We start from the raw sequence: 27,196 nt of genomic DNA on the forward strand, positions 1-27,196 counted from the left end.
AGTCTGAATCTCAGTAGATTATGAATCAGATGTGTCAGTATTACACTGATATCATGGGAAATTTATTGGTGATTTAGTGCTGCCAAACTAATGAAAAGCCCCCCTGTTGTCACTGATTTTATATTTTCCTTCTCTTTTAGTCGTCCTTTTACATCCTCTAAAACTTGTCCTGAATTCATGCAAAAAAATATCCTTTTATGGTATTCATTGACAGTAAAAGGGTTCCTAATTGCAAACATCTGTTATTGTAAATACCTCCGATTTCCAGTCATCAACAGCTATTATCTGATTACAGCCCTTGAAACAAGATCATGAGGTTCTTCTTGTTTCCAGACCCAAGTCGTGTTCTCATTGATATTCACCAGCTTTTGTTCTGCATATAAATAACCTGTGAGACTAGAAAAGCTCAGCCTGTACTAGTTATACAAGCGCCGAGGTATTTTTGGACCTGATATAATCTTGTACTATTAGCATTATTCTCTATCTCTTAGGGTGAATATCTTTCTTTTTTGTCTGAGTTTTCACCCACGCAACTCTCGCACAGTTACCAGATAAGATAAGTAGATCTCTAATTTAGAATTAAAGGTGACTCTGGGTTTTGGGGCATGTTAAATTTAATTAAAAGCACCACAATAATGCAGATGTATCCTCATGTAATTGAGCCATGTCTTTGATGTTTTTGCTTTGCAGGCTTTGAAGTTAATCACACCTGCTTTAACTGTGAGGTCTCTGCAGGTGTCAGTGGACTGTAAATATGAAGTGAATTAGTTGTACCTAGATTGTTCAGCTAGATGTTAAGCTTAGACTTTCCTTACATATTGGGAATAATTCAGACTGTACATGAACGATGCAAGTAGCCATATTGAGGGCTCATGGTCAGCGTTTTAGCCATCGCCATCTTGGTTTTTATAAACCAGGCATCAAAGGAGCAGGTAGGCACGCCCCAAAGCATACCCATCTTTATCGTATAGTCAGTTGAGACTATAACCTCATATGGAAAGTGACTCACTGCTGGTCATAAAAAATAATGCACATTTAAAGCACCGTGCATTGATTTCACTTGACTTTTCAAATGCTAAAAGGTTGTGTTCATTTTTTATACAGTCTGTGGATGAAGCATCTGATACTGGGAGACGTAAACACTAGGGGTGCAACGATACACAAAATTCACGGTTCGGTTCGGTTTGATACTTTGGTGTCACAGTTCGATATTTTTTCGATACAAAAAAATTTGTCATTTATTAAAATTATAAATATATATTTTAACTCAAAAGTACAGTTTTTAAATTTAAAAAATAAAATAAAATAAAAAATAAATCTATCTGATTGAGGAATCACTCATCTTTGGAAAAGAGAGTTTATTACAGAGAAATGGCTCTTTCCAAAATAAAAGCTATACTATACGCTTCTTCTGGGCTATATTCTCAGCAGCATATTAAACATATCAGGTCCCCATAAGGAGAATCATGTGCTAACGGCTGTCTAAATGACTCGGGTAAAGTTTGTAGCATGCGTGCTTGTTGTTTTTGTCTGCTTCCACTTGTCTTTGCACTAGGATGATGTCGGTGTAAATGTGCAGTCATATTCGTTGTGTTCCCACTAGTGCTGTCAGCGTTAATCCTGTTGAAATGACGTTAATGCCACAACATGGAAAATCTCCGTTAACGAGCTACCACGGATCGCCCCGTGCGTGGGGCTGGACGGCCAACACGTTAACGAGCTAACTGCACTAACGCAGTAGTTCCCACCAACGTAATTGAGCATTGCTGGCACATCCGACATACTGTTTTACTTTTGTCCATGACACGCTTACCTTCAGGGTCATACTTCACATGAAAACCAAAATAGTTCGAAACGCCAGATCTGAATGAGGGTGGCGGAGGTTCATTTTGCCATGTTGCAAGGAGAGCTTAAGTTCTGTCTGCTAGCTTGCCCTGCGCTCAGTGAATCTGCGTTCGACTACTCCGCCTAGGCTGCACTGTCGAGCGCAGATCCACTGAGCGCTCAACACAGACAGCATCGTCAGAAGGAAAGTTGATAAAATAAATTAAAAATTTTGTATTGTTCGATACATATGCGTACCGAACCGAAAGCACTGTATCAAACGGTTCAATATCGATACGAGTGTTGTTGCACCCCTAGTAAACACATAACGAGAAGGAGTTAACTGTTCTTCAATATTTCTTGATCAAGTGATTTGGATTCTTTTGTATGTTTACCTTCTTCCGTGTCACACATTTAAACATTTCACAGTCTGACATGTGTGTTAATTGAAATGAAAAGTGAACTGAAATGAAAAAAACTGAACCAATTGTTTATTTATATATTTTTATTTTCATTTATTTTCTGCGCTTCCTGTTTTGGCTCGCCTGCAAGCTTTTCCTCCTGGTGCTGTATCAATTAGTTGACTAATATATTGTTGATTAACAGCAATAATTTGTCATCTGTCAAGCTAACGCCAAATGCATGTTCCAGCTCCTCAAATGCGACGCCTTTTCTCTAGTTTGTACAATTACAGTTAAACAACTTCAGATTTTAGATTGTTGATAGGACAAAAGAAACACATGAAATCAGTATTTATTGCTTTTTCTTCCAGCTATATACGCTGCAAATGATCTGTTATGAATATTGATTGCTGGTGTGTGTTTCTCTGCATTCATGCGTCAGCGGTTTGATGACACCTCCTTCAGGCGAGAATGTCAGTGTCTTGTTGCGATTACGTCGCAATCGCTGACACGTGTCGGCTTAGCGTGCAGAGTACAACTTGTTATTTTTTTCATTTACTTTGATAGATAAAGACATGAGTCTGAGAACGTGGACTGTGGCTGTTTCTGCGTATCAAATTGAGGACACGAAATGCAAATCGCCCGGATGCTTCAAAATGCTTCTTTTGATTGACAGCCAAACGGCAATACTGTCAGTCTGTCAGCAGTTTGTGGGCGTGCAGTGTGTACACACTCTACACACATCTTACAGACTATATCCTACATTTGGAGTCATGTGATTGGCACTCATGCGCTTTTTCCCAGCCTGTCTTTATATTACCGTCATGTGGGCAGATTCCTTTGCACCATGTTGCTTTCATCCCTACCTTTCTCAAACATTCTCTCCAACCTCTCAGACATGAAAGGGTTATCCAAGCCATATTAACTTTTGTACAGGATTGATTGGCTGACCTTATCGATCCGTGTGACCCTTTGCAGGCTTTTCCCACAAGCTCGCAGGACGGGTATTGCTTCAACCGCTCCCTCAGGAGAATCTTATCTTGTATCTCACAGGATAAGCAGGCTTTGATAATGAAGGGAAAGCCCAGAGGATTTGAAGCTTCCCCACCTAAGCAAACAATCACAGCATTGCTGAGGTGGAAGAGGGCTATTTAATCTTGCCCTCTGTCAGCATTAAAGCTAGGCGTGCAGTTTGCGCTTAACACACAGTCGCATGCCCATTCGCTCATGCGATATGCATGCAGTGACACACAAAATCAAATAGTGGTGTGACAGCAGAATTGACTCCTGTATGTGCCACGCTGTTACTCAAACAAACATCCCAGACGGAGTATGATCTGCTGTGCCAGGCAATCCCCTTATCAGCACCTGGCACACCAGACTGCCTTATGCCAGTCGACACCACAGTGCCAGGGCTGCCATTGTATGACTGCGGCTCAGACACACTTCTTGTTTTCTCCGTTTGCTCTGTGGATTTATTATAAAACCACTCAGTTTGCTCCATCAAACAACAAAAAAATCCCCCTACAATCTGTGAATCTGCACAGTCTCCTAAACACAGGTTGAGTGGCCGCTCATAGTGCCGATGCTGCTCATCGGAATCGGGAGATCATTGTATTTTCTGTGTCTGTGCTGTTGCTCTATTCCTTTAAATTACCATAATGTACAATAAACCTGGTGTAGCTAGAGGAATGGACTGGTGCAGGGGGAGGGGCAAGAAGCCCTCTACTGCTTCATTTAATCCTCTACCCTTCAGCCCCTGTATTCACGTGCTCGCCTCATCTTCCTGCTTGTGTTGTGCTACTGAGTGCAATACCAGTGATTGCTCTGCATCCATGTCTGTGCAGTCCTGCACTGACAACACTGAAGACTGCCACATTAAAAGCAATCTGATTATTACCACTTTGAGAAATGAAAGCATGAAGATTCCCCAAAAAAAGCACATGACATCTCAACATAAATACAGATGTTATAAATTATACATAGGCCACCCCCACCTTCACTCTGTGTTAAAATGAATATTTCATAAATTCAAGCTCAGCCATCCACATCACAGTACCTGTCAGCGTTTGTCAGAGCAGGGACGATGACGAGAAGAGACACCCCCCTCTCGTGTATTCTGAGCTGCCGCCTTAATTGCTTTCCAAAGCTTTACATACTCTCCATAGCAGTGGGTTTATCAGACGTGGCGAGCGTTGTGTCTTGGGCAGTCAGCTTTCACAGCGCAGCCACAGGGGGCTTGTCTGGGCTGGACCTAAATGAAAATGTCTTTAAAGGATAAAGAGCTTTATTTTATTATTTTGTACTGTTTCCCGTTGGGTGAGTCGTGTCTTCAGGCAATAAGAAGTGCAGCAATAATTTAAATCTTTTTGGGGAGGACTCTGACATGGAAAGCCTTCCTTTATAGCCCTCTTGTGAATAGTGGGCTACTTAGTGCAAGGCTAACGCTGCCTCCTCTCTGTTTAACTGCCCAGAACTGATCTGTCTTCTTCTAGACATCAGCAGCTACATGATCTGTAATCCTTTGATCCTATCTGAACCTGCAAAGTGTTTTAGTTATCATCGAAAGCTATCACCTCCACAAAACTCAGTGCAGCTCTCTGTAACTGATCAAAGGGAAGTTTAACTTTTTTGTAACAATCCCACCGCTGGGTTTGAAAGAAATGTGCCTCCTTTGTTCTCAGAGAAACCTGTGATGATGAAACTCTTCATGTGTCTTTTTTATATATGACACTGATTCTATGGCAAAAAGTCTTTATTTTATATTGTAGTATATTCATTATTTAGTACCTAAGTTTCTGATCTTTAAACCTCCTTAAACTATGAAGCTGACTTTTAAAGAAATGCCAGATTTAAAAAAATAAATGGATAAAATTCAAGGCTGTGAGATTGATTGTAGCCTATAAATATCTTACAGCCCACAATGCTTTTGGATAATGTGAAAACTTTCTCCATGGCAACTGAAGTGTGGCTCACAGGCAGATTCATTTTCCACTTGGCTGTATCCTCACTAATTCTCACTAATTTCATTTCACTTGAATGAAATTGAAAATGTTATAAATTAGAGGTGCGATAGACAGGGCCGCCCTGTAGCCTTGTTGTCGTTGTCATCTTTAAAACATGGCAAATTACAAACCACAGGTCCTTGATAGCGGAAAGAATTTAAGAGGTTAATGAGGGAAAATCTGAACAAATCAAACACAAAATCACATTTTCAGAGATCGAAAGTGATCGACTTTCAAAATAACTGCCAATTAAAGGTGCAGTATGGACTGTTTTCATTTATATCCTGCCACGAGAACTTGAAAGAAACACAGGGATACTTTGATTGTTTTTCATGATTATTAATAATTGGTTGTTGTACATATTTAGTCAACCAGGAAACAGGTTTGAAATAGTGCATGTGTGTCTCAGGCTAACACGCTAAAGGGTTCTTCACACTATAGTTTAATGTGGTCCGAATCAGTTGGCAAGTTTGTAAATTTGTAGCTTTTTCCTGTTGTTGTTTGGGTGAAAAAAAAACTACTGAATTGTCACGGCGGGGTGCGCCGGTGTGAGGAAAGAGGTAGACCCAGATGCAGACACGGTGGAGACAAAACGTAGTTTCAAAAACAAAGCGAGCCTTTATTGGCTGATAGCAAAAGAAAAACAAGGAACTAGGGAAACTAAGGAGGCTATGAACACTGTGTTAACAAAAAGGCTGTGACACTCAGTGAAAAACTATGACAAACTATGAACACTGAGTAAACTAGAAAACACAGAGAAACAATGGAGTAAACCTATGAAAACTGTGATGAGGTTAACAGACGATCTGACACTGACTGAGTGGAACACACGGACTAAATACACATAAGGAATGATCAAAGGAAGTAGAATCACATGGCGAAAACAGCTGACAACAATTAACAAAATGACAGGACACGTGAAACTAAACATAACACAAAACTCTTTCAAAATAAAACAGGAAACATAAGGAGATCCAGACATGACTTGAACTTGACAAACAAAGAAAACTTGGACATGAAACATGGCAGAATGTAATTAGATAAACTGAAATGAAACTAGACTAAAAAGAATAACAAAACACCAAGAAACTCAGAATCCTGGGTCACATGACCCAGGGCCATGACATGAATAAGCTAAATGTTACATACTGGATAAGACAAAAGATGTCAAACCTTCCAGAATCAGAATCAGAAACTTTATTGTCATTGTCACAGGTACAACGAAATTAAGAATGTTCCCCGATCATTGCATCATCCCTAGCAATATCAAAATATAAATAAAACAATAAAATTCAATAAATAAAATAGATAGAATACTTAAAATACTAATAAGACGTAACAGTAAAACATTCACATACATTCCCACATACATGCTTCAGACCGTGCATAGATTAACACAAGAGTGGCGTGATGGACTTTTTTTTGTAGCATTCAGATGTGTTATTGCAGTTGGATAACAACTGTGTTTGAGTCTATTAGTCCTTGCGCTGATTGCCCTGTACCGTCTGCCTGAGGGCAACAGTTCAAACAGGGAGTGGCCAGGATGTGAGGTGTCTTTTATGATGTTTTGGGCCTTTTTAAAACAGTGGATGTTGTGTTGAACTTCCAGTGTGGGGAGAGGGCAGCCAGTGATCTTTTGGGCGGTGTTAATGATCCCTTGGAGTGCTTTGCTCTGAGCCCCTGTGCAGCTAGTGTACCAAATACATATGCAGTAGGTTAGAACACACTCAATGGTGGCTCTGTAGAAGGACACCAGCAGTCTCTGTGTGATGTTATTCCTCCTGAGAATTCTCAGGAAGTACAGTCTCTGTTGGGCCTTTTTCAGCAGCTCGGAGGTGTTCACACTCCAGGAAAGGTTCTCCTCTATACTTCCAATACTAACAATAAAACATGTAGGGAAAGAAAAACTATTTTTGAAGTATATGTAAAAGTTTTGGATAGTTCAGAAAATCAGAAGAGTCAGAAAGTGTGAATATATTTTGGTATTTCTTTTTTTGTTGTTGTTTTTTTGGCTCCATTGTCAGTTGTAGAAATTTGATAAACATTTTCATTTGTATGAGATCTGCATTAATGCTCTGTAGATTAGCTTTGAGGCCTTTTTATTACCTTGTGGTTTCAGTAGATGAATCAATTAGCTGGTTTTATTGCGTGTCCTTCAAACATGTTTGACTAACGTGTGTTCCTTTGAGTCCATCTGAATGATGGATCAGCTTTGCAGAGCTATTCAATTTACTCTTCAGTCCTGTCTCTCTCAGTGAGATTGTAATGTTTAAACTGAGTTTGAAAACATTTGTTTCACATCATTAGTGTACATTAGCCAGAGGTAAAATGTAAAATGACAGCATGCCGTGGATTGAAAGAATGAGGAATCGGTATCTGGATTGTGCCGTTGATCTTTACCGAGCAGTGAGCTGCTCACTCGAGCGCTCTATTGATTTATGATAATTGCTGCTGACCTGAGCTTCAGCCTAATGTTTTCCCGTGACAGCCTCTGGACAGTGCATGTTTGAAGCTTCACTAAATTCTGTCACACACTCTTGATTTCACCCCCTCCCCCTCCAACCCAACATGCGTATCGAGCATGTCACTGGAAAACCAGCTCAATATCCCCGGAGGATGTGGAAACTCAGGCATTCGTCAGTGCAGTGAAGTGTGGCGCACCGGCCTATCTGTCTTTCCATGTCGGAATTTTGTCACGCTTTGTGTTTAGGTGACAACAAGGGGAATGGTTGTTTTTTTCCTGCTTTGAATTAGACCTTTTAAATTGCCCACGCTGCAGTCCAATTCCGTTAGTAGGCCTTTTATTGGCACTACAGAATACTTTCAGATTAAAGACATTCAGTATTGCCAGCTAATAATGTGCCCTGTCTGTGTTCTACTAAACATTTCAACAGCAGCCTTCCTGCTCTCACCGGTCGCGCTTGCACATGTGATATGTAAATGCTTTTACTCAGCCTTCATTTCCATAAAGTCAACCCCTCAAATAAAACCCCAGCTTTCTGTCCCACTTTGTTGCAACCAAAGATCCCCAATCTGGCTTTGATGAGCTCGTAAATCCAAACCTCCAAAGCGTGGTGAAAGCAGTCTTGGAAAGGATGATCAGATGGCTTTATTGGCCGGGAGAGTAAGGGGGCAGACCGTCAGGGGCCTTGTTATTGGCCTGATTTATCCACAATCCCCAGAGTGTCATCTTCATCAGACTGCCACAATCATTGCAGCCAGCCTGCTACACTGTTTAAGGGGCAGAAAATGTGTTCATGGGGTGTGTTTGTGCATGTACAGGTAGCTAGATGGCCTCATCGTAACTTTAAGATCTGTTTACCTGCCATGCACTTTAATGAGGCCCCAGTGAGGAGATGGTAATGCCTTTTGTCTGATTCTTGGTTAGTTTATTAATTTATTTCTCTTGCTTTGCCTTTCACCTCCAACCCCAGTATTTTACAATGTAATTAGTGACTTGTAGCTTAGATAAACACAGCTGTTGATCTGGCGTAGGCCGGTGCACCATGTGGATATGAGGCAGGCAACATCTTAACTCGGCTTACACCGAAGCTCTAATTTGGCCACTTTTTGCTTTGTTACTTAGTGTATGATGTGAGCACATATGGGCCGGGACTGTGTGGGGTGTCAGATATCACAATGTGACATAGACAAGACAGAAAGGGAAGCAGCAGGAAGAGCACATCACACTGCTAATGAATGAGGTCTGTTGTGTATTTATTTATTTTTTTAAAAAACAAAGATTTAGCAGTTCTAAAAACAGGTTCATAAAACATCCAGAGAATGAGACAAACATAATTGAAACATATAAAGTAGCATATTCAAGAAGCAGCTGTTATATAGTAGGAAAAAAACCTAAATAAATATAATGCTATAGAAGTCTCCTTGTAAATATTAACACACAGTGAATTTAATTCATCAGAGCATGGATCTACTTTGGCTTTGGTGTGCATAAAAAGAAATAAAATGGGGAAAAAACATACTGAGTGCACTCCTTCAACACATACAACTGGAAAATCTTGCACTGCACACAACATTTAGTTGCCATTTAATCTGCAAGCCACTTTACAACCCACCTGCACTGCATATGATCCTTTTCATGCTGTCCGCCTTAAATGCTCAGTATACCAACTGCACTGGTCATTTAGAAAGTTTCATCTTTTTCTTCTCCTCTTGTGTAATCTATGAATCAGTGAGCATCTGTGCTGATAGATCATTAAAATGGAGGTTAAAGAAACAACACAATCATACACTCATGCCTTTAATCTGGTCGTGGCTCTAGTGACACAGGTTACAAAACTCAAGAGGTGGAGGAGAATAGCGACAGTAATGGCCCACTTCTGTTGCTTTCACAACCTTGGGGCTTAAATAAGGCGTGTGGAGAGCCTATGCATGGCTTTGAAGGCGGTTGTGGTTGTTTTCTGTCACCAGGGTGACAGTTTAGTAGACCAAATAAACAGTCTGTCTGTGAGCTACTCCTGTGCTACTGTTGCTCCAGGTAGCTGTTTTATACAAAGAGCTAAAGTGTTAAAAACGATGTTAAGTCTCCACTTATAGGTCTGACTGAGCTCTTCCTTCTACACGGTGAACTGTGCACTCTTTCCTTGCCTGTTTCGACACACATTTCAGCCAACTGCACACAAACATCTATGTAGGTTGTAAACCCATGGCACCATAAATCCCATGGAACAGAGCCATAATGCAATAAATGAATTATTGCAGATGGAAACAACAGAATTCTCTTGAGTAATGTTATCTAGAGTGAATTAGTATTTAATATAATGAACTGTAATTATAATCCTGCACTAATAGATTACAACATAAATAAGAAGTCTTGCCATACAGCGGCTACAGATGACAGTAAACAAAGAATATAAAGATGATGTTTTAAGCTGTTGACTGCTATTATAAAGTCTAAACATAATTACAGCGGAGGATACTGTGTAACTATTCAGTATTTATTTTTCATTTTTGCTATGCACGACAAGACAAACCTCATCTCACATAAAGACAAACCAGTACAAGCAAATGTAGTTCTAACAAAAGTTGTAAATGAGTTATTAATTAATTGCTTTTGTTCAAATTAAATCTTTGCAATAGTCAAAAAGCAGCACACAACTGAAGTGGAAATGAGCCAATCCTGGCATCCATGAAAAATGAGTTTCAACATGAAAAGCCGTTTTCTAGCCTCTTGTTGGTGAAGAAATAAACATTATATAAAGAGGGTAAGATCTTGTCGTCAGGTGGTAATTCTGATTTAAATGCACATAGTTTGGTTTGCATTCACACCAGGGACGTTTTGACAGTAATGTCTGACCCAGTGCCCACTCCTGAAACTTTGCCTAATTCACCGTAACACTCTGAGCCCCTTCAGAATTCAGACGAAAGCAACTGTTAACCTCATTCACAGAGAAGCGAGGAAGCCGCCGTCACTGAAGCCCATTCATTCCTCCCACCGCCGTCACCCCAAGCACGTGGGCGAGTCCTCTCAGGGGTCGATTAGTGATGACTATGTAGCTGCCCTCCTTTTCTCACTCTCATGCATTATGTATTAAAGACAGTGCAGCATGAAGAAAACAGAGGATACGGTTTTAAGGCGTAAAATGACACAGCATTAGAGGAAAACTGTTTGCTCTTATCGTTTGACGTTTATGTAACACAAGTGTCAAAAGATAAAGACTGCTATTTTTCCTCCCTTTTGGATCAATTTTCTTGAGCTGTTTTGGAAAAGTAATCCAGTTTTGCAGCTTTAAGACGATGTTGTGTTTCTCTTTAACGACATCTGTGGATGGAAATTTGAATTTCAACAGCAGAGACTTAAAACCTACAAACTTTGCATCACAATAGTTTGGACTAAGAATAGCTTTGATATGGGGAATAGCATTTATCAAAGCTACACTGTAATAATTAACACAGCCATATAAAGAATCACATCTACTGTGGACAGGAACCAGCTCTGTATACTTGAACGTACATCATTTACAGTAACATCTGGGGAGCTGATTATTCCGTTCTTTCTAGCTAACTACGGCTGATCTCAGCTTAATGGGGATAATGTACAACTGCATAAACTTTGGAGGATTAAAAATACAAATTAAACCCCTTTTTTTAACAAAGAGTGTGATCAAGCCAGTGTAGTCATTACATAACAGGCTAGCTTTCCCTCATTGATCCAAATGTGATTCAGCTTCTGCTCATAACTACCCTCTTAACACTTTGTAAGTAATGACGTGGTTAAGTCAGCACTCTAAACTAGACCATTCTCTACATGCTTTAGTTAAAAAGTGAAAATGTTTCACTAGATATAAAACAATTTTCAGCTGGTGCGGTTAATTATTCTGCTGCAGTCCAGCAGCGCATGACTTATCTTCCTCTCTGGCGTTTGTTAGTCTCATCAGGTGAAAACTACCACCTCCACAGTTTTAATATGCAAATGCAAGAAATCCTTTTCTTTGCCACCGGCCTCCCCCACACTTTGAATCCATTAAATATTCATGATATCTATGATTACTGCGCATTACACTCAGATGCCTCCAGTACAGTCTGCAGTGTTGCCTTAAATTTGTAGGTCTGTGACACTGGATTACTGGCAATGAAAGATTATTTAGACACAAAGTAGCCACTTAAATCTGGAATAAACTGAGAGGCTTCATGCATGTCTGTGTATGTGTCTATGAGAGGGAGGGAATACAGCGAAAGGAGGACATATGGTGGCGATTTTAGTGAGGCCGAGTTTGGAGTTATGGTTCTCTGGGGTCCCACTTACATCTATTATTCATGTTCTCGAGTGTCTAATAGCCACTCAGTCTATGTTTGGTTACAGGCAGGTCCTTATTTTAGCTTCTTTAGACTGAATAAAGGCTGTTTAAACATTGCAGTAAGAAATGCATAACAAATGGGAGATTTATTGAGTTGTAATGGTGAGTCACAACAAAATTATTCATTTGAAAACATGGTGCTTGACACTTTGAAATATGTGCTTATATATTAGCTACTATAGCGGTATTTAAGTGAATTTAATGCTGCTATGAAGACCTCATGATTCATATTTAAGTGCAGGGGGTTGCACGTGTTTACGGTTCATTTTTATCATAGATTCATGAGCTGGGCAACCTGCTGCAGTCCATAAAAGGGCAAAATGTTGGAAGTTGTTTCTTCACATGAAGGCCATTTTGGGTCATTCGAGGTTGAAGCTTTGGACATTGTTTTAAATTATTGATAATGTGTGTCAGTGTTTGTTTGAGGGTACAGCGGGATCCCTGATGTGGTCTCTGATACTCGTCACAAGAAGGTTTAAAGTAACTGCAGTGAAACTGCAGGTCTGCTGATCGAAAAGGTGGGGGGTTGTTTTCCTTATTCTTTCTGACAGTTCCCTGCTTGTTTTTCATTTTACTTTATTGTTATTAAATTATTAATATTGGTTTCAGGTACATTTTTGACACAATTGCTTGTTTCTGTTTAGGGCTGTTCGATATAACGATATATATCGGATGACGATATAAAAACGTCTATCGTTTCATTTTACGCTATCGTTTGTTTTGTGGTGTCGCAAAATAAACTGTTTACGGCAATATTTTTTCATCATTTTGATGGTCACTGTAGTGGCTATATTAATTTCTTAAAGTTCTCTATTTCTCTTATATTTAATATAACCACACTACAGACGGACAAGCGCCTGTTTTTATGCGTTGTCGTTAGCAACAACGACGGTAACAGCATCGCGTGTCCGCTTGTTTATGTTCCACATAAACCTTTCACAATAAAGCTCAAGATCCTGTTGAGACTTGTCAAAATAAACTGAATCACGTGAAAGAGCAGATTATTTACGGATGAGAAGTAAAAAAGAGCCGCCAGGTGCTAAAAAATAGGCGTTAGACTCAAACGTTAGAACAGGCTTTTCCCCGCAGCACGCCGTGTAATAAATACTCACAAAGAAAACGGCAGCCGTTACAACTTGTGTCTAAAAATGTATCGTTTCATGCATCGGTTAAAACACTCGACTCCAGGAACACGACGCGCAGCTGGAAACACTTCACGCAAGTCGAGCTGCCCGAGATTCACAGAATTTACAGAAAATGTTACATTTTTGTGATTTATATCATTATCGGGATGACAGAATTCTTATATCGGGATATGAGATTTTGGTCATATCGCACAGCCCTACTTCTGCTCCATAATTTAAAAATGTTTTGTTTCTGTGGTTCTGGTGAAGCAACATCACTGCTGTCTGAGTCTCTTTGTTCTGTGTAGTACTAAACTATAAGAAAACCAATGGTGATTTAAAGTATTGTTCAGTTTGATTTGTCATTTGACAGAGTATAGAGTATATACACTACTGTCAGTCATAGGTTTGTTTGTTTGTTGTTGTTTTTTTTAATTTTAAATATATAACCAGTATACAGTCAGTAAAAAGTCATTTAGGAAAAATTTAAAGGGAACCTGGATATATGAGGGCAATCCCAAAAGTAAGATCTCCTATTTTTTTTGAAATGCAAAAACGGTTTATTTTCTACAATATTTACATCATTTTAAAGGTTGAAGAATTTTTCCTTTTTCTACATAATCGTCATGTCAGTTGATGCATATTTGTAGACGCTGTTCCAGTTTTACAATGCCCATGTCATACCAGCTCGCCGCCATGTCCTTCAGGAAGCGTTGAACCTCTTCGTACTGCTGTAAACTCTCTACACCACTTACAAACCAGTTTAATGCCTTTTGCGTTCAAAAATCAAATAACTCCGCATATTTCGCCCTTGAAAACGGGAGCTCCATTTTCAACGTCTGCCAAGCCCAAACAAGCATCCAAGTGAAGCCGAGCATGCTTGTTTGAGAGTGGAGGAAGCACCAATCACAACAGTGTGACCAACAGCCGTATGAACAGTTTCTCTACGTCCCCACCGCTTTGGAGACCTTACTTTTGGGATTTCACTCACACTATACAGAAATAAATCAAAATACATCACAGTATTACTTTAAAAACAGTGTGAAAAAGTGTGGCTTAAAGTGTGGTTGGTAATGCAGAGTAATTTCAGTGTTTGCGCAGTAGTCTCCATAAACAGTTTATCATTTTAAGATGTGCAGCTACAGCCACACATCCTGAATTCAGGTTCTTGTTTATCTAGAAGTTCAATTTGTCCCTGTATCATTACTCCTTTAAACCATGGTTACAAAAATGCTGCTGTATTGAACATTTTAACTAGTACTCTGCAGATAAGCTGTGGCTACACCTGGTTAATCAATGCTGGAGTGTCTGACCTATTGCTAGTTAAACCTCTACACCAGCGGTCCCCGACCCCCGGGCCTCGGACCGGTACCGGTCCGTGAGTCGTTTGGTACCGGGCCGCGAGAGTTGAGGCTGAGGTGTGAAATGTATAGTTTTCAGGGTTTTTATCGCTTTTCAGCGTTATTTTGTTATCGTTTTTATCGTTTACTCGGTTTTCCTGGGTCTTTTCACGTGTGTTATGAATAAATTTTCTTTTTTTCGGTACCGGTACTAGTTTTATTTTGTTGTATTTATCCGCAACACCTTAAAGGCCGGTCCATGAAAATATTGTCGGGCATAAACCGGTCCGTGGCGCAAAAAAGGTTGGAGACCGCTGCTTTACACTGTTCTCAGCCAAACACAGGAATCCACACCACTCAGCCATAAAAACAGCCCACTGTTACACTACTGTGAAGAATTCCTTCATTCAGCCAGACTATGTTTGTAACATGCAGTATGTAGTTTTAAATCAGATGTGAAGGTTTTTATTAGCTCACTATAGAGATGGATTGGATTTTCTATGAAAGGGAAACTTGGCCTGTCATCCCAAATCCCAAATGATGGAGTTGCTTTGCAAAGTTATCAAAATATCATTTTGCATTATGAGCAGAAAGAGAGGCAATAATAAGCCATAAAACCCAGAGTGAGGATTGCCATAAAGCATTTAAAAGTACTTTCTATGTGGAGATCTGTACTGTAATTGCAATAAAATTATATCTATGTATTCTTTATGCGAACCCTTCTCTTCAGGTGTGGAGAGGAACTATAGCCAGGATGCGGTACAGACGCATGCGAGCTGCCCTCACCATCCTGCAGGCCTACCGACGCTACAAGGTCAAGTCCTACATCCGTGAGGTCAACCGTCGCTTCAAAAACGTGCGATCCATGAAGGATCATGGCAGGCACGTGAAGTGGCCCACGCCCCCCAAGGTTCTGCGCAGGTTTGAAGAGGCGCTCAAGAGCATCCATAGCAGGTACTCCACAAGAAAACATCTGCCGAGATTTTTAAACAGGCCCATCATGTATGTAAGTGTGTTTCTACTCCTGTAATTGGTTTATGCTAGTCTGGAATAATTGATTAGACTGTAGAGTTGTAACTTTTCCCTGTTGTTTTGTTTTCGCAAAGAACAAACTACAAGCAAACCAGAATCTATCTTTGTAAACCACGTGAGAGCGTTTAACCTGCTTGTTGGCCAAATGTGTCAGGGCTGGGTTTATAAGTAGAGGATAATTTTATAGCTAGTTGGTACAGTTTGTTTAATCTGCACAGCTAACATTTAATTTAGAGTTTGTGTACTCCCAGAATTCAAAGCATACGTGGCTATAGAGAGATCTTTAGCTCAGACTTGCAGCATCCATGTGGCAGATCGAGGTGGGATCACATTCTCACCATAAACAAATATGAATGTTAGGAGTAAATTCTCCTTGTTATCCACTATTTAAGAATACAGCACCTTCTTCCTGTATTGACTTTTGTTGCTCCTGCCCCGAACATCAAGCCAACAGGCAGACAGAACATTCTTATAAGGCTTATGGTTCACTTTAAGTTTGCTTTCTTTGTTTTCTCTGTGAAAAGAAACAAACCACAGGACGAAACTACAAGTTTAAAAGAGTAAATGAACAAACTTGTAGAAGCAAGTATCAGTTTTTAATGATGACCAACTGTTGTCGTATTATGTGTTCAGAACAGAAACAGAAGCTGAACCTTTTTCAAACAAAATGTTTTTAAATTGTTCTCTTTTGAAGAAAATCGCTTTCCTAAATTGGCTGAACTAAAAGTAAATCTGACTCCAACCGCAGGAGACAACACATGCCCTCCAGTGTTATTTTACATCCAGATGAGTCTTTTTGAAGCAACTTACACATGTTTCCTTCTGCCTTGGGCTCACACTGGGTATTGATTTTTCTCTCTCCATCAAAGGCTCATCACTCCCTTTCATCCCATTGTCTGCTTGTTTGCCTTTCTTCTATTTGAAGCTGGACACAGTGAGAAAATAACCCTCCTAGAGAATTATGTTGGCTGTCAGTAAATACAGTACAGTGAAGACGGGGTCGACTGCAGTCCTGCTGCAACACCCCACTGACCCGACTACAGTAACAAGGCTCTGTGCAGCATCCTTTATATAGAAAGTTCGACTTTCCTCCGTTCTAAGTTTGCTCTGTGTGTGTGTGTGTGTGTTTTTGGATGCGTTTACCTCCAGGTGGTGGGCATGGACACTGATCAAAGACTTATCTCCAGAGGAGACCCTGCAGGTGAGGGCCAAGGTAGCCGGCCTGGAGGCCCTGAAGGGCCAGAGGGCTGATTTGGGGCTGCAACGGGCCTGGGAAGGAAACTATCTGGTGAGTAGGAGAGGTAGCATGAGTCCAGGTATGAAAAAGACATATTTTACAGAGTGAAATTGGCCATGCTAGCTTTGTTCATGCAGGCTTTGTCTCCTGCAGCTTGCATCAGCTGCTGTTTCTCTGTGGCTGAAATCCAGATCAGATGTAGTTATTGAACCTCAATGCTGTGCAGTTTGTAGCATGAAATGCTGAAAAATAGAGTGCCCTGCTGGTATTAACCCTTTAAGACCTACCATAGAACCAAGTCCGCCATAGCTTATATTATATTTTTACATGCTGTAGCGCCATTTTTGGGAGCATTTCAAGTTGCTATACATCAATACAACCATTACAGCCTAAATTTTTATAATATGCCTGCATTAAGTGCATAGTAATTACATAAATTGCAAAAAAGTGCAATAAACTACAAAAAAATTTAAAATCGTTTTTGTTTTTTTAACATATATTTCTAGTTAGAGAAATTTAAGAGGCTTATCCCTCAAAACTGTAAATACAAAAAAGTTGCACAAAATAGTTTCCCACCACAGGAAATTTATTTTAAGTGTCTTCATAGTTTTATTTTTGAAATACACCAATTTTTATATACTGCAGGAAAAACAAAAATAAATATTATAATGCAAATTTGCAAAAAAAACCCAGCATATGCATTAAAATAAACTATTTCCAGCAGTGCAATATGAGTCCTAAGCATCCCAGAAACGACACAGAAAGTCATAAAGTCAAACATAACTTTTAAAAACACCAGTATAAGCTCATAAGGCCTTTATGGTAAAAAACTACATTTCCGCGAAAATGACGTCACTTCCGGTTTCGGGCAGGTCATGGCGGACATGCGATAGATCGTGCTGATGGATGTAGGAAGTGTTATGAACAGCTGATCGGGTCGGCAAAGCGTGTTTCTGGAATATTATGTTTTTGTTCCTGCAAGTACTTTTTATGCAGTTTTTGCAAAGCTATATGTGGAAGGAAACTGTGACCTAGAACAAGCTGATGGCATAAGATGTAAGTACAACTCCTCCGGTTTCATATGCAAAAAAATTATTGCGCTAGCTCACGTGGTTACAGTGCTACCGGATTTAAAGATAGTTACGCAAAACGGAGCGTGCGTCATTCATTGTTTGCTGACTCTTCAATCAGACAGTGTTTAATAATACTGCCTGCATCCAAACTTAAAACCCTGATTTATTTCCTTTTGGATTCAGGTATTAATCAGTCTGATCTTCGCTCATGACATCCTATTTCATTTCAAAGTTTCAAAGTTGTAGACCACGAACCAATAAGTGATGATATGGTGGCCTTGTCTAACTTTTATATACACTTTATGGAGAAACCTTCCAGTTAAAAACAAAGGAAAAGTGTTTAGTCTCATTCTTTGAGCAGATTTATTAAAGAAAGTATCAAGCAAGACAAGAAACAAACAGTGTGATGTGAATGGAAAATAAGCCTAAAAAGAAGGGAAGCAGTTTTACACCTCGCATTTATTTTACAGACCTCAATTACACCCGGTGGACATTAGAAGACATAAGAAGATAAGCATCTTAACAATGTAATATTGGCTCAGCTGTTTTCCCAGTAAATAGTAATTACTATAGAGTGTGAATACTGGACTGAAGGAAGGTAGTCAGGGTTTTTTGTCAGTGGATGTCTTTAGGTTAATTATATATGATTCAAACAATTTATTAATTAAAAACTCCTGCAATGAAAACATTTTCATTATGAGGTAATACATTCATTAAACCAATAAAATGCATGCATAAATAGGATATTTATAAGCTCGTCTTAACTCGGGCAGGTTGTGAATTAATTCGAGTCAAACTGGAATATTTTGATACGTTTCTTGTGGTGTGTGTGTCTGACAGAAGCGAGACAGCCCTGACACGGCAGCATCGTTCACACTGGTCTCAAGCGATCTGCAGCGGAAAGACAAATTCATGAGAGTCCTGTTCTCCTGCAACGTACGCAAGGTAAAAGCTTTTCAGAGCAGATATCCATGACTTTACCACATGTGCACACACTCACAACACGTGTCTGTGTGTACAAAGACATAAACCCAGCTGCTGTTGGCTCACAACATTTCCCTGCAGGGTGTGTAAATGTCACCGTGTTTGTGTGCACCTAATGTATCCCGTGGTGTCACTAATGAGGAGCTTTGTGTTTCCCAGATCAACCGTTTCCACAAGTCGGAGAACCGGGCTGTGCTCATCACTGACCGCCACCTGTACAAGATGGACCCCCTGAAGCAGTACAAACCCATGAAGAGCATCCCCCTCTACAACGTATGACACTTTGTTTGTTTCTTTTACTGTAAACAGACAAAGTCAGCTCTATAGATACTGCTGTAACAGACCCTGTAGTTCAGGGGTTACATGCTGTTTATCTGTTTAGTGGAGATATCATCTTAATTTCAGGAGCGGGACCACTCCTCCTTCATGCCCCCTCCGGACTCTAAAAGCTATAACAGCCCCCCTTCACCAATACCTGCTGTTCTCATTTTCATCCCCCAATTTTCCCTCTCTTCTCCTCTTCTCCTCTCTTCCTTTCCTTCATTCACTTCTCATTAGTACATGGGGATCTGCCCGGCCCGGGAGCCGTTGCCAGTCCCCTTCGAGGCTTTCCCCCAAACCACAGCACCAGTTCCCATTTCCTCATCCCCTCATCGCCCATCGTTACCAAGGATGTGGTCCCAGCTAGTGAAATGTAACATAAAGTGTTCTCGATGTAAATTCATATTTACATCGAATTCGTTGTTAGTGTCGCAGATGTGGGTCAGAATGAGACACTTGAGTCGTCTCTACCTGAAACATCATAAATTATATAGAAATTCATAGAATATGCATAAATAAGTTTGTTGATTTAAACTTTAAAGTTTAGTAATTAAAAACGGTGCAAAGTAAGGGGTTTTATAATAGCGGTGAAATAAATATAAAAAACTGATTTATGCTAAGCCTTTTCCTTTTAAAATACTGCTTCAGGCATTTCAGAATTCCCCTCGTAAAACTGTCCATTTACTTTCCAACCAGCCAATTTGTCCACTGGAATTACTCGAAACTCTTTGTAGACATTTGCAACCAATGCTCAGAATCCTTTACATTATATCTTATTTAACCCTCTCCAGGCAGACGTTGCAGATTTGCAACAGTTAAGAACTAACAACCTGATACATATTTTATGAGTTTTTTTCTACTCAGAAGTACCACTGCAGGACTTGGTTGTGCATTAGCAACAAAAAACTTAATTTGGGCCTGAGAGGGTTAAGAAATGTTCATAAAACACTAAAAAAGAAGAAAAATAAATAAATGAGTGGCACTCGAGAAAAGGAGGTTATCATGGCTTATACTTGTGGTATATGAATTGTTATTGTTATTGTTTGTTCAGAAACTATCCTGAACCTGAGCCCTGCTAAGGTACAAAGCTACAGCATCCAGGCTATGCTGCAGTTTGTTGAGATTTTATGCAACACTGTTCACTGTTGTGCTAATGTGTTTTTCCATATGAGTGTTTATAAGTTTTACATACTCCATCCATTGTTTTCTTCTAGCTCTACTGTACTTTGGATAGTAATGACTAAACTTGCTGATCTGAGTCATAGCTTTCTGCAGCTTTGTGATACCAGCTCCAGACGATAGATAGGTGGATCTTTCTCTGATCAATATCAACCAGATATTAGACCGAATGATAGTGAGTGCATGAGGGTTCATATGATAATATATTTATTGCTGAACCCCAGTCATGTATCTGTATAACACCAATTTAAGCTCCCAATTTACTGCAGAATTTAATGACCTACTTATGGCCAAGTTAAATTGTTTACTACATTTAACTGAAATCATATATTGGAAATTAAGAACCTGCTCCTGTGGAATAAGAAGTATGAATTGTCTGGTGTAATTATGCGTAGAGTGAAAGCAGGAATTTGAATCATTCTTCTCATGCTGTACATTAGTTTTAAACTTTATGTTTAGTATTTAGTAATGGAGTGCTGCTCGAAAGGTTTCCTGTAATTAAAGAGTCTTAGATATTTTTTTCAGTTGATTAACTGCTTGGTCTGTCAACATGCTAATATTAGAAACATTTGCTCAGACATATTGGCTTAAAATGATCATTTAAATGAGTTTAAATGATATATTTTTAACTATTGGGCAAGCAAATTCCATCAGTTGTACGTGCAAAAATCCCATTCTTTTAAAGTTTCGGTCATGTCTTTAGGGAATTTCTTCGAGTTCTGCAAAAACACATCTCCTCACATAAATCAGAATCTTATCTGAGAAACAGGAGGTGAGATTGTGACCATGTTTCATCTGTGGTTGTGTATTGAATTGGTGTTATGAATCTAGCATCCCCACTTTGAAGTGGTGATTGTTATATCGATCTACTGGGTTGCCAAGTTGAAGATTTGTGTCAATAATCCAAGTTTTACAAATCATTGTAGCAACATCCCCGAGTTTATCTTCTGAAAGTAGATATTTCTTGGCAAAACATTTTATTTTGATTCTTTTTTAATTAATTTCCTTTTAAAGTTTCACATGAGTGCGGACAAACATGAATATAAAATTGGTGGCTGGTCAACAGAGATGTAATCTGATTACTTTTTTCAAGTAACGAGTAAAGTAAGGGATTACTATTGCACAAAAGGTAATTAGATTACTCTTACTTTCCCGTAAGCACGCTGTGTTACTGCGCTACTAAAACCGTTTTTGCGAGAATGTCTCATGACAATGACGTAAGCGAGTGTGACGTTCGTGACAACAGCTGTGTGCAGATCAACAATGGATCATATATCGAGTGCGGGAGAGAGTATGAGCGTGCAGCGTTTAAAGCGTGGAAGTACTGACCTTACTTTGAGTTTGATTCCGTAAAAAGTGACAAAAACATTAGTGTCCGTTGTGCGTGGGAAGAAAACCTCTTTTTACAACAAAAAAACCCCTGAACTTTCGAGCAAGCGCCGAGTGCGCTACCAGGGACGTTCACAGACAAACTCGCGGATTCTTCCACTGACCGCTGCGGCACACCTGCACCAGGGCAAACCTCCGTTTGCTATACAGGGGGAAATAGAGCAACAGGACCGCTGAGTGTTTGATTTTATTTATTTTCTGCTGTGTTTCACTTGCATCTATTTGAAAGACTGAGTGTAAACACACAAAAAATATTTTATTTTATGTGCTGGAATGTGCCAAAAATAGGTTTAAATGTTAAACAAATTTCTTCCAGTCAGAGAATGTTGCATATAATTTCATTTTTGCTTGATGCATAAAGTTAAAAGATTAAAACAAGTTTTAAAAAGAGACTTTTCCATTTGATTACATTTTGTATGATGGATTATGCAGAAAAAGTAGAATTGGGCTGAAAGATCTATCGCTTTATCACCTATTCAGGTTGTAAATCGTGTTTTTAAAAAGTAACTAAGTAATTAATTACTTTTGAAAATAAGTAATCAGTAAAGTAACAGGATTACTTTTGGGGAGAAGTAATCAGGAATTAGTTACTTACTTTTTTCAAGTAACTTGACCAACACTGCTGGTGAAGCATCCACCACGAACCCTCCTAACTGATGTCCTGCTGTATGTTAGAACCAGCAAACAACAAACAGAAAGAGGAAGCCGTGTGAGTGGCTTCCTGAATCTGTAGCAAAGGTGACAGTATTGATTTCCCACCAGCCTGTTATCCTGTGGCAATGTGTCAATATGCAAAAAATCTCACTCAGCTTTGCAGTTGGCTGGTTTTAATTCACAATCTCACTGTGATAGGTCCATTAATGCTGCTGCATGCACATAGCACAGGAGGCTGTTTCCATGGTAAATGTGTCCTGTATGATTCATGCTGCCATTTATTACAGCCAAAACTAGCATCATTTAAGGTTAACTGCTGCTATTGTTATAACAGCTTATTATTATAAGGTCAGTAGATGATTGAGCTTCTAAACTGATTATTATACTACCCCTCGTCTCTGCCTGTAACTGGCATGCTCGAAAGTTGGCGTATTTGCTTTCTTGCTGCAAGTTAGATTAGCCGTGTGCGGGGTTCTTGACAAGCTGTGCATTAACTTGGTGTTTATGCTGGCCCTAGCAGTTTCTAAGCTGCACACTTCTCATTTTAACATCTCTCACTGTTTTGTCTTCATGTTTAAAATCTGTCATTTAATGTCCAAAGCCTCCAGCGAATGTTTAGTTTAATTTGTGTTTACTTCATAGCAAATGAGATATTTGGCATTCCTCATTAGTTGAGGAATGTCTGCTTTTGGAAGTCGATCAGGTAAAATAATGATGGTCATGATGTGTTGAACTCATTTTACTGATATTATCAAACCTGGCTGTCGCTAATACAAGCATGCTCCAAAATAACCTCTGGACTATCCCGGAGATAAATTTAAGCTCTGGGTGCCATCGCAGTCCTAGAAAAAAAGTCTGACCACTTGGCCGCAGCATCTCTGGCCAGTTACGCTGGGCTTACAACACCAGTCTTTATTTAAACGACTGATCAGAGAGCCAAAGCTTTATATCACTGCTCATGTGGGTGTAAATTATACTTGCACAGTAGTTCATGTGTTTTTACTACGATAACAGGCTGACAACCACTCAGGTGAAACTCTTGAGATATAAAAGTTCAATCTCACAGAGCATGTATAAACTAGTTTATATATTTGAAAGTAGAATTTCTTTCTTTTAAACTTTAATGAACATGTTACACAAACTTTTGGCATTTCCGTCTTGGCCATCAAGTGCTCTGCTGCGGTAAAATGGCACAAACCTTGCTTGTGCTCTGCTTTTGCACCTCTGACCTTCGAGGCGAGTCAGAAATGAGATAGGAAGTGAAGGTGTAACGCATTAATCTCCGGGGCACATACGCCCCTGTCGTGTGGAAGAAATGAGTGAGATATGAGGCTGCTGTGCACTGACAGCTATGACAAGAAACCCCAGCATTGAATCTGACAAAGTGACAAGTGGGAATTAGAGAGCTTGTAGATGGACACCCAAATCCGGCATCGCTGCATCTGGAAGTGAAATTGGGAGATTGAGTTGAGACAGATGGTGGCAGACAGAGAGAGCAGCATGAGTTAAGGGGATTTTTAGTTATTGTTCATTCAGAGAGAGTGACACACACACACATATGCATATGCATATGCACATCCTGAATTGATGTACGAGGCATACAGACAGCCATCAGTGCACAGGGAATGGTTTGTAGCATTCAAACATTGACAGTAACACAATGGGAGTAGTTCAGTATACACAGAGCTCTACATGGAGGGAAACGTGAGGACAGAGACATTCTGACAGCTCGTCTTTTTAAGATTTGATCTAAAATATAGAAAATTAGTGGTGTTCTGAAATCGTACATTCAGTAATATTATGCATTTTTGTTATTAGGTTGGGCTTTTTTCTAAATACTCCCAACAGACGGCTGTTTACTGGAAATGATTACAGTGCCAAGCTTTTTAATGAAGTCATCAGCATTCACAAATTAGTGTCTGTACAATAGGAGCTACGCTTTTATTGTAAAAGATCCACAACTGTGCTTATAAAAAGTCCAGACTTCATTTAAATTCATCTGACCACCTGTTCAAAATCATCTCTTTCCTGCAGACACGTTACGAGTGCTTGTACGTACACCGCATCAATTTCTTCATTGACTTTAAATTTCCCTGAGAGCAAACATCATCTTCTGTATCACTGCTGATGAGCGATGGGTTATCAGGCAACAACACGGGGACCACACAGCAATTTTCAGGGGAGGAGAGTGCAGAGTTTATGGTGATGCAACCAGACGCATGGTTCTCATTTATTTTTCCAACATTTACAGCTTTGTGCTGCCTGAATTCCCAGCCCAGGGTCACACTGAAAAAACAGGAGATTTTTCTTCACCACCTGCAACTGGCTTCCTGTAATTTTGTCCTCTTCAAACTGAAATTGAAGTTGCAGGATGGACATTTTTGCACAGAATAGGAGATTTTACACATCACTGATGCACAAATGCAAGTGATCAGAACAGAATTTCCATGGTGTGATCTAAAAATGGCAGCAACTGAAGGTCCACATGTGCACAAAGAAACCGCCTGCCCAAGTAAAAACTTGCTCTAAACCAATAAATGCACAAAAACATAACACGGTCTTTAGGTGTCGAACTTTCATTCATCTTTTTTTTTTAATCGTTGCATCACTGTCCCAGTGTGTACATAACACAAGACCTTTATGTAATAAATGTCAGACTGCAAGGGTGAGTGAATTGGTGAAGGTGAAAAAGTGCAAGAGCTGAAGGAAAGGTGGGTGAGGAGGAGCGGATAGAGATGTGGGCAGACAGCCACAGCAGCGTGACTTGGTGCTATTGATCGGACAAGGTCAAACAGAGGGGAGAGCAGTTAGCTCGTTGTTGATTAGCAGTGATAGGCTAACACCACAGCATCCCCTTGGCTGCCCTATTCTGTGTATTTACTGCTGCTCCTGCAGGGCAGCTAAAAGGAAAGACTGGGCTGATAGATGGCCAAAACTGTAGTGAAGAGCCAACAACTGTCTGCCAGAGGATTTATATGCCAATTAATGCTGGGGTTTCACAAGTGAGATCATTGGCTTGTTATCGTTCATTGAAATTAAACAAAATAACGTTGAAGAAAGGGGTGGAATACTGATTCTGAATCGGTGGCTCGCGTCGCTTCTGTTCGCAATCGGTTTTTTGTCTTTATTCTTTTTTACCTCGTCTTCTTCCTCCCCCCTATTTCCTATCTAGTGCTGACTTTCCCCTCTCTCTTCTCTCTCTCGCCGTTGTTGTCATGCCAACTTCCCAGGAGACGGTGTTGTCATGGATACCGAGCGGCAGGGCAGATCAGCTGATGTCTGGTGTCATTCAGGCATGTGCACAAATCGGCCTCCTGTATGTGCGCTCTTTCCCTCCCTTCTTTGCAGTGAGCTCCCGCTCTCCTCATACCTCTCAACCAAACACAAACTAGACCTGCAGTGTGACCACATATACTCTATTTACACACTCAGTTCAATAGTCTACATGCAGCTGTGTAGTGCGTGGTGTTTTTCTTGACCAGTTGACTCCAATAACTCAAAGCATTGAACACAAGAAGTGCCAGCTTATGCACTCCCAAGATCAGGATATGATGAAAAATAAATTGTAATAATGCTGTAAATTTGTGCATCTGCAGTTTGAATGCCCTTGCGTTTCTGCAACATGGATGGCTATGGAGCTTAAGTTATTATATTCATTTAATCACAGAGCACCCACCCTTTCCATCGTAATTGGGCTTCTGGGATGTGTTATATAACCAATTATTTGATCCCCAAAGAATAAACTGGGAAAACCTGCTGCTCACATTTTGTCCTCTTGACATCCGTGGACCAATGAATGTCAGACCTGAGGGCACACAATTAAGACCTTTGTGATTTTGTCCAGGGGTTTGCTCAGAAGATGCATCCAGTCATATTCGGCAAATGGGGAAAAACGTTCCTTGCAAAGCAAGCAATTCTTTTTAATTTGTTAATTGTGTATTTCTGTTTGTTTTGTTGTTTTTAAAAAGCATATTAACAAGAATCCTGAGTACAAAACCTCATTTGGCTTTTTATATTAATGTCTGATAGTAATGTTTGATAGAGAAAGTCATTTTCCAAAACAGTTGCTTTGGTTATATATATATATATATATATATGTTAGTCGTTTGGTTTAGAATGATTGGTCGGTTAAACAAACTAGTGAGCGTCTAGTGCTAAAATTCTCATCCCTTGTCAAAATGTTCTGCACATTCATTTGCAGATATGTTTTAAAAGAAGTTAAAAAGAACACAGATAGTGCCAGGTCATTACGACACTCAAACTACAGCTGTTACTTCATTAAGGATGTTGTAAGGCGTCATTGGTGACCCCAACCCTAGCAACTAGGGGTGCAAGATACACAAAATTCACGGTTCGGTTCGATACTTTGGTGTCACGGTTCGATATTTTTTCAATACAAAAAAATGTTCATGTTTTTTTTTAATTTGTCATTTATTAATATTCTAAATATATATTTTAACTCAAAAGTACAGTTTTTAAATTTAATGTTGCTGAAACAACAAAGTAATAAAAAAAATTAATATCTGATCGAGAAATCACTCATCTTTGGAAAAGAGAGTTTATTACAGAGAAACGGCTCTTTCCAAAATAAAAGCTATACTATACGCTTCTTCTGGGCTATATTCTCAGCAGCATATTAAACATATCAGGTCCCCATAAGGAGAATCATGTGCTAACGGCTGTCTAAATGACTCGGGTAAAGTTTGTAGCATGCGTGCTTGTTGTTTTTATTTGCTTCCACTTGTCTTTGCACTAGGATGATGTCGGAGTAAATGTGCAGTCATATTCGTTGTGTTCCCACTAGTGCTGTCAGCG

At 39.7% G+C, this 27,196-nt stretch overlaps 1 protein-coding gene and 1 long non-coding RNA gene across 2 annotated transcripts in view; both read left to right on the forward strand.

The window, feature by feature from the left end:
• The window catches only part of myo1d (myosin 1D), a 133,609-nt gene that overhangs the window by 66,564 nt on the left and 39,849 nt on the right, over positions 1–27,196 (forward strand). The window contains exons 17-20 of the mRNA XM_085169613.1: positions 15,243–15,466; positions 16,694–16,832; positions 18,695–18,799; positions 18,998–19,111. Of these exons, the coding sequence (XP_085025739.1) occupies positions 15,243–15,466; positions 16,694–16,832; positions 18,695–18,799; positions 18,998–19,111 (582 nt within the window). The remainder of the gene's footprint in view (positions 1–15,242; positions 15,467–16,693; positions 16,833–18,694; positions 18,800–18,997; positions 19,112–27,196) is intronic.
• On the forward strand, positions 2–15,236 carry LOC146512303 (uncharacterized). The gene is made up of 3 exons (XR_014875620.1): positions 2–9,697; positions 9,729–14,494; positions 14,823–15,236. It is a non-coding gene; the product is annotated as an uncharacterized LOC146512303 (long non-coding RNA).

The sequence above is a fragment of the Neolamprologus multifasciatus genome, chromosome 8 (genome assembly GCF_963576455.1).
Source record: "Neolamprologus multifasciatus chromosome 8, fNeoMul1.2, whole genome shotgun sequence".
Lineage (NCBI taxonomy): Eukaryota > Metazoa > Chordata > Actinopteri > Cichliformes > Cichlidae > Neolamprologus > Neolamprologus multifasciatus.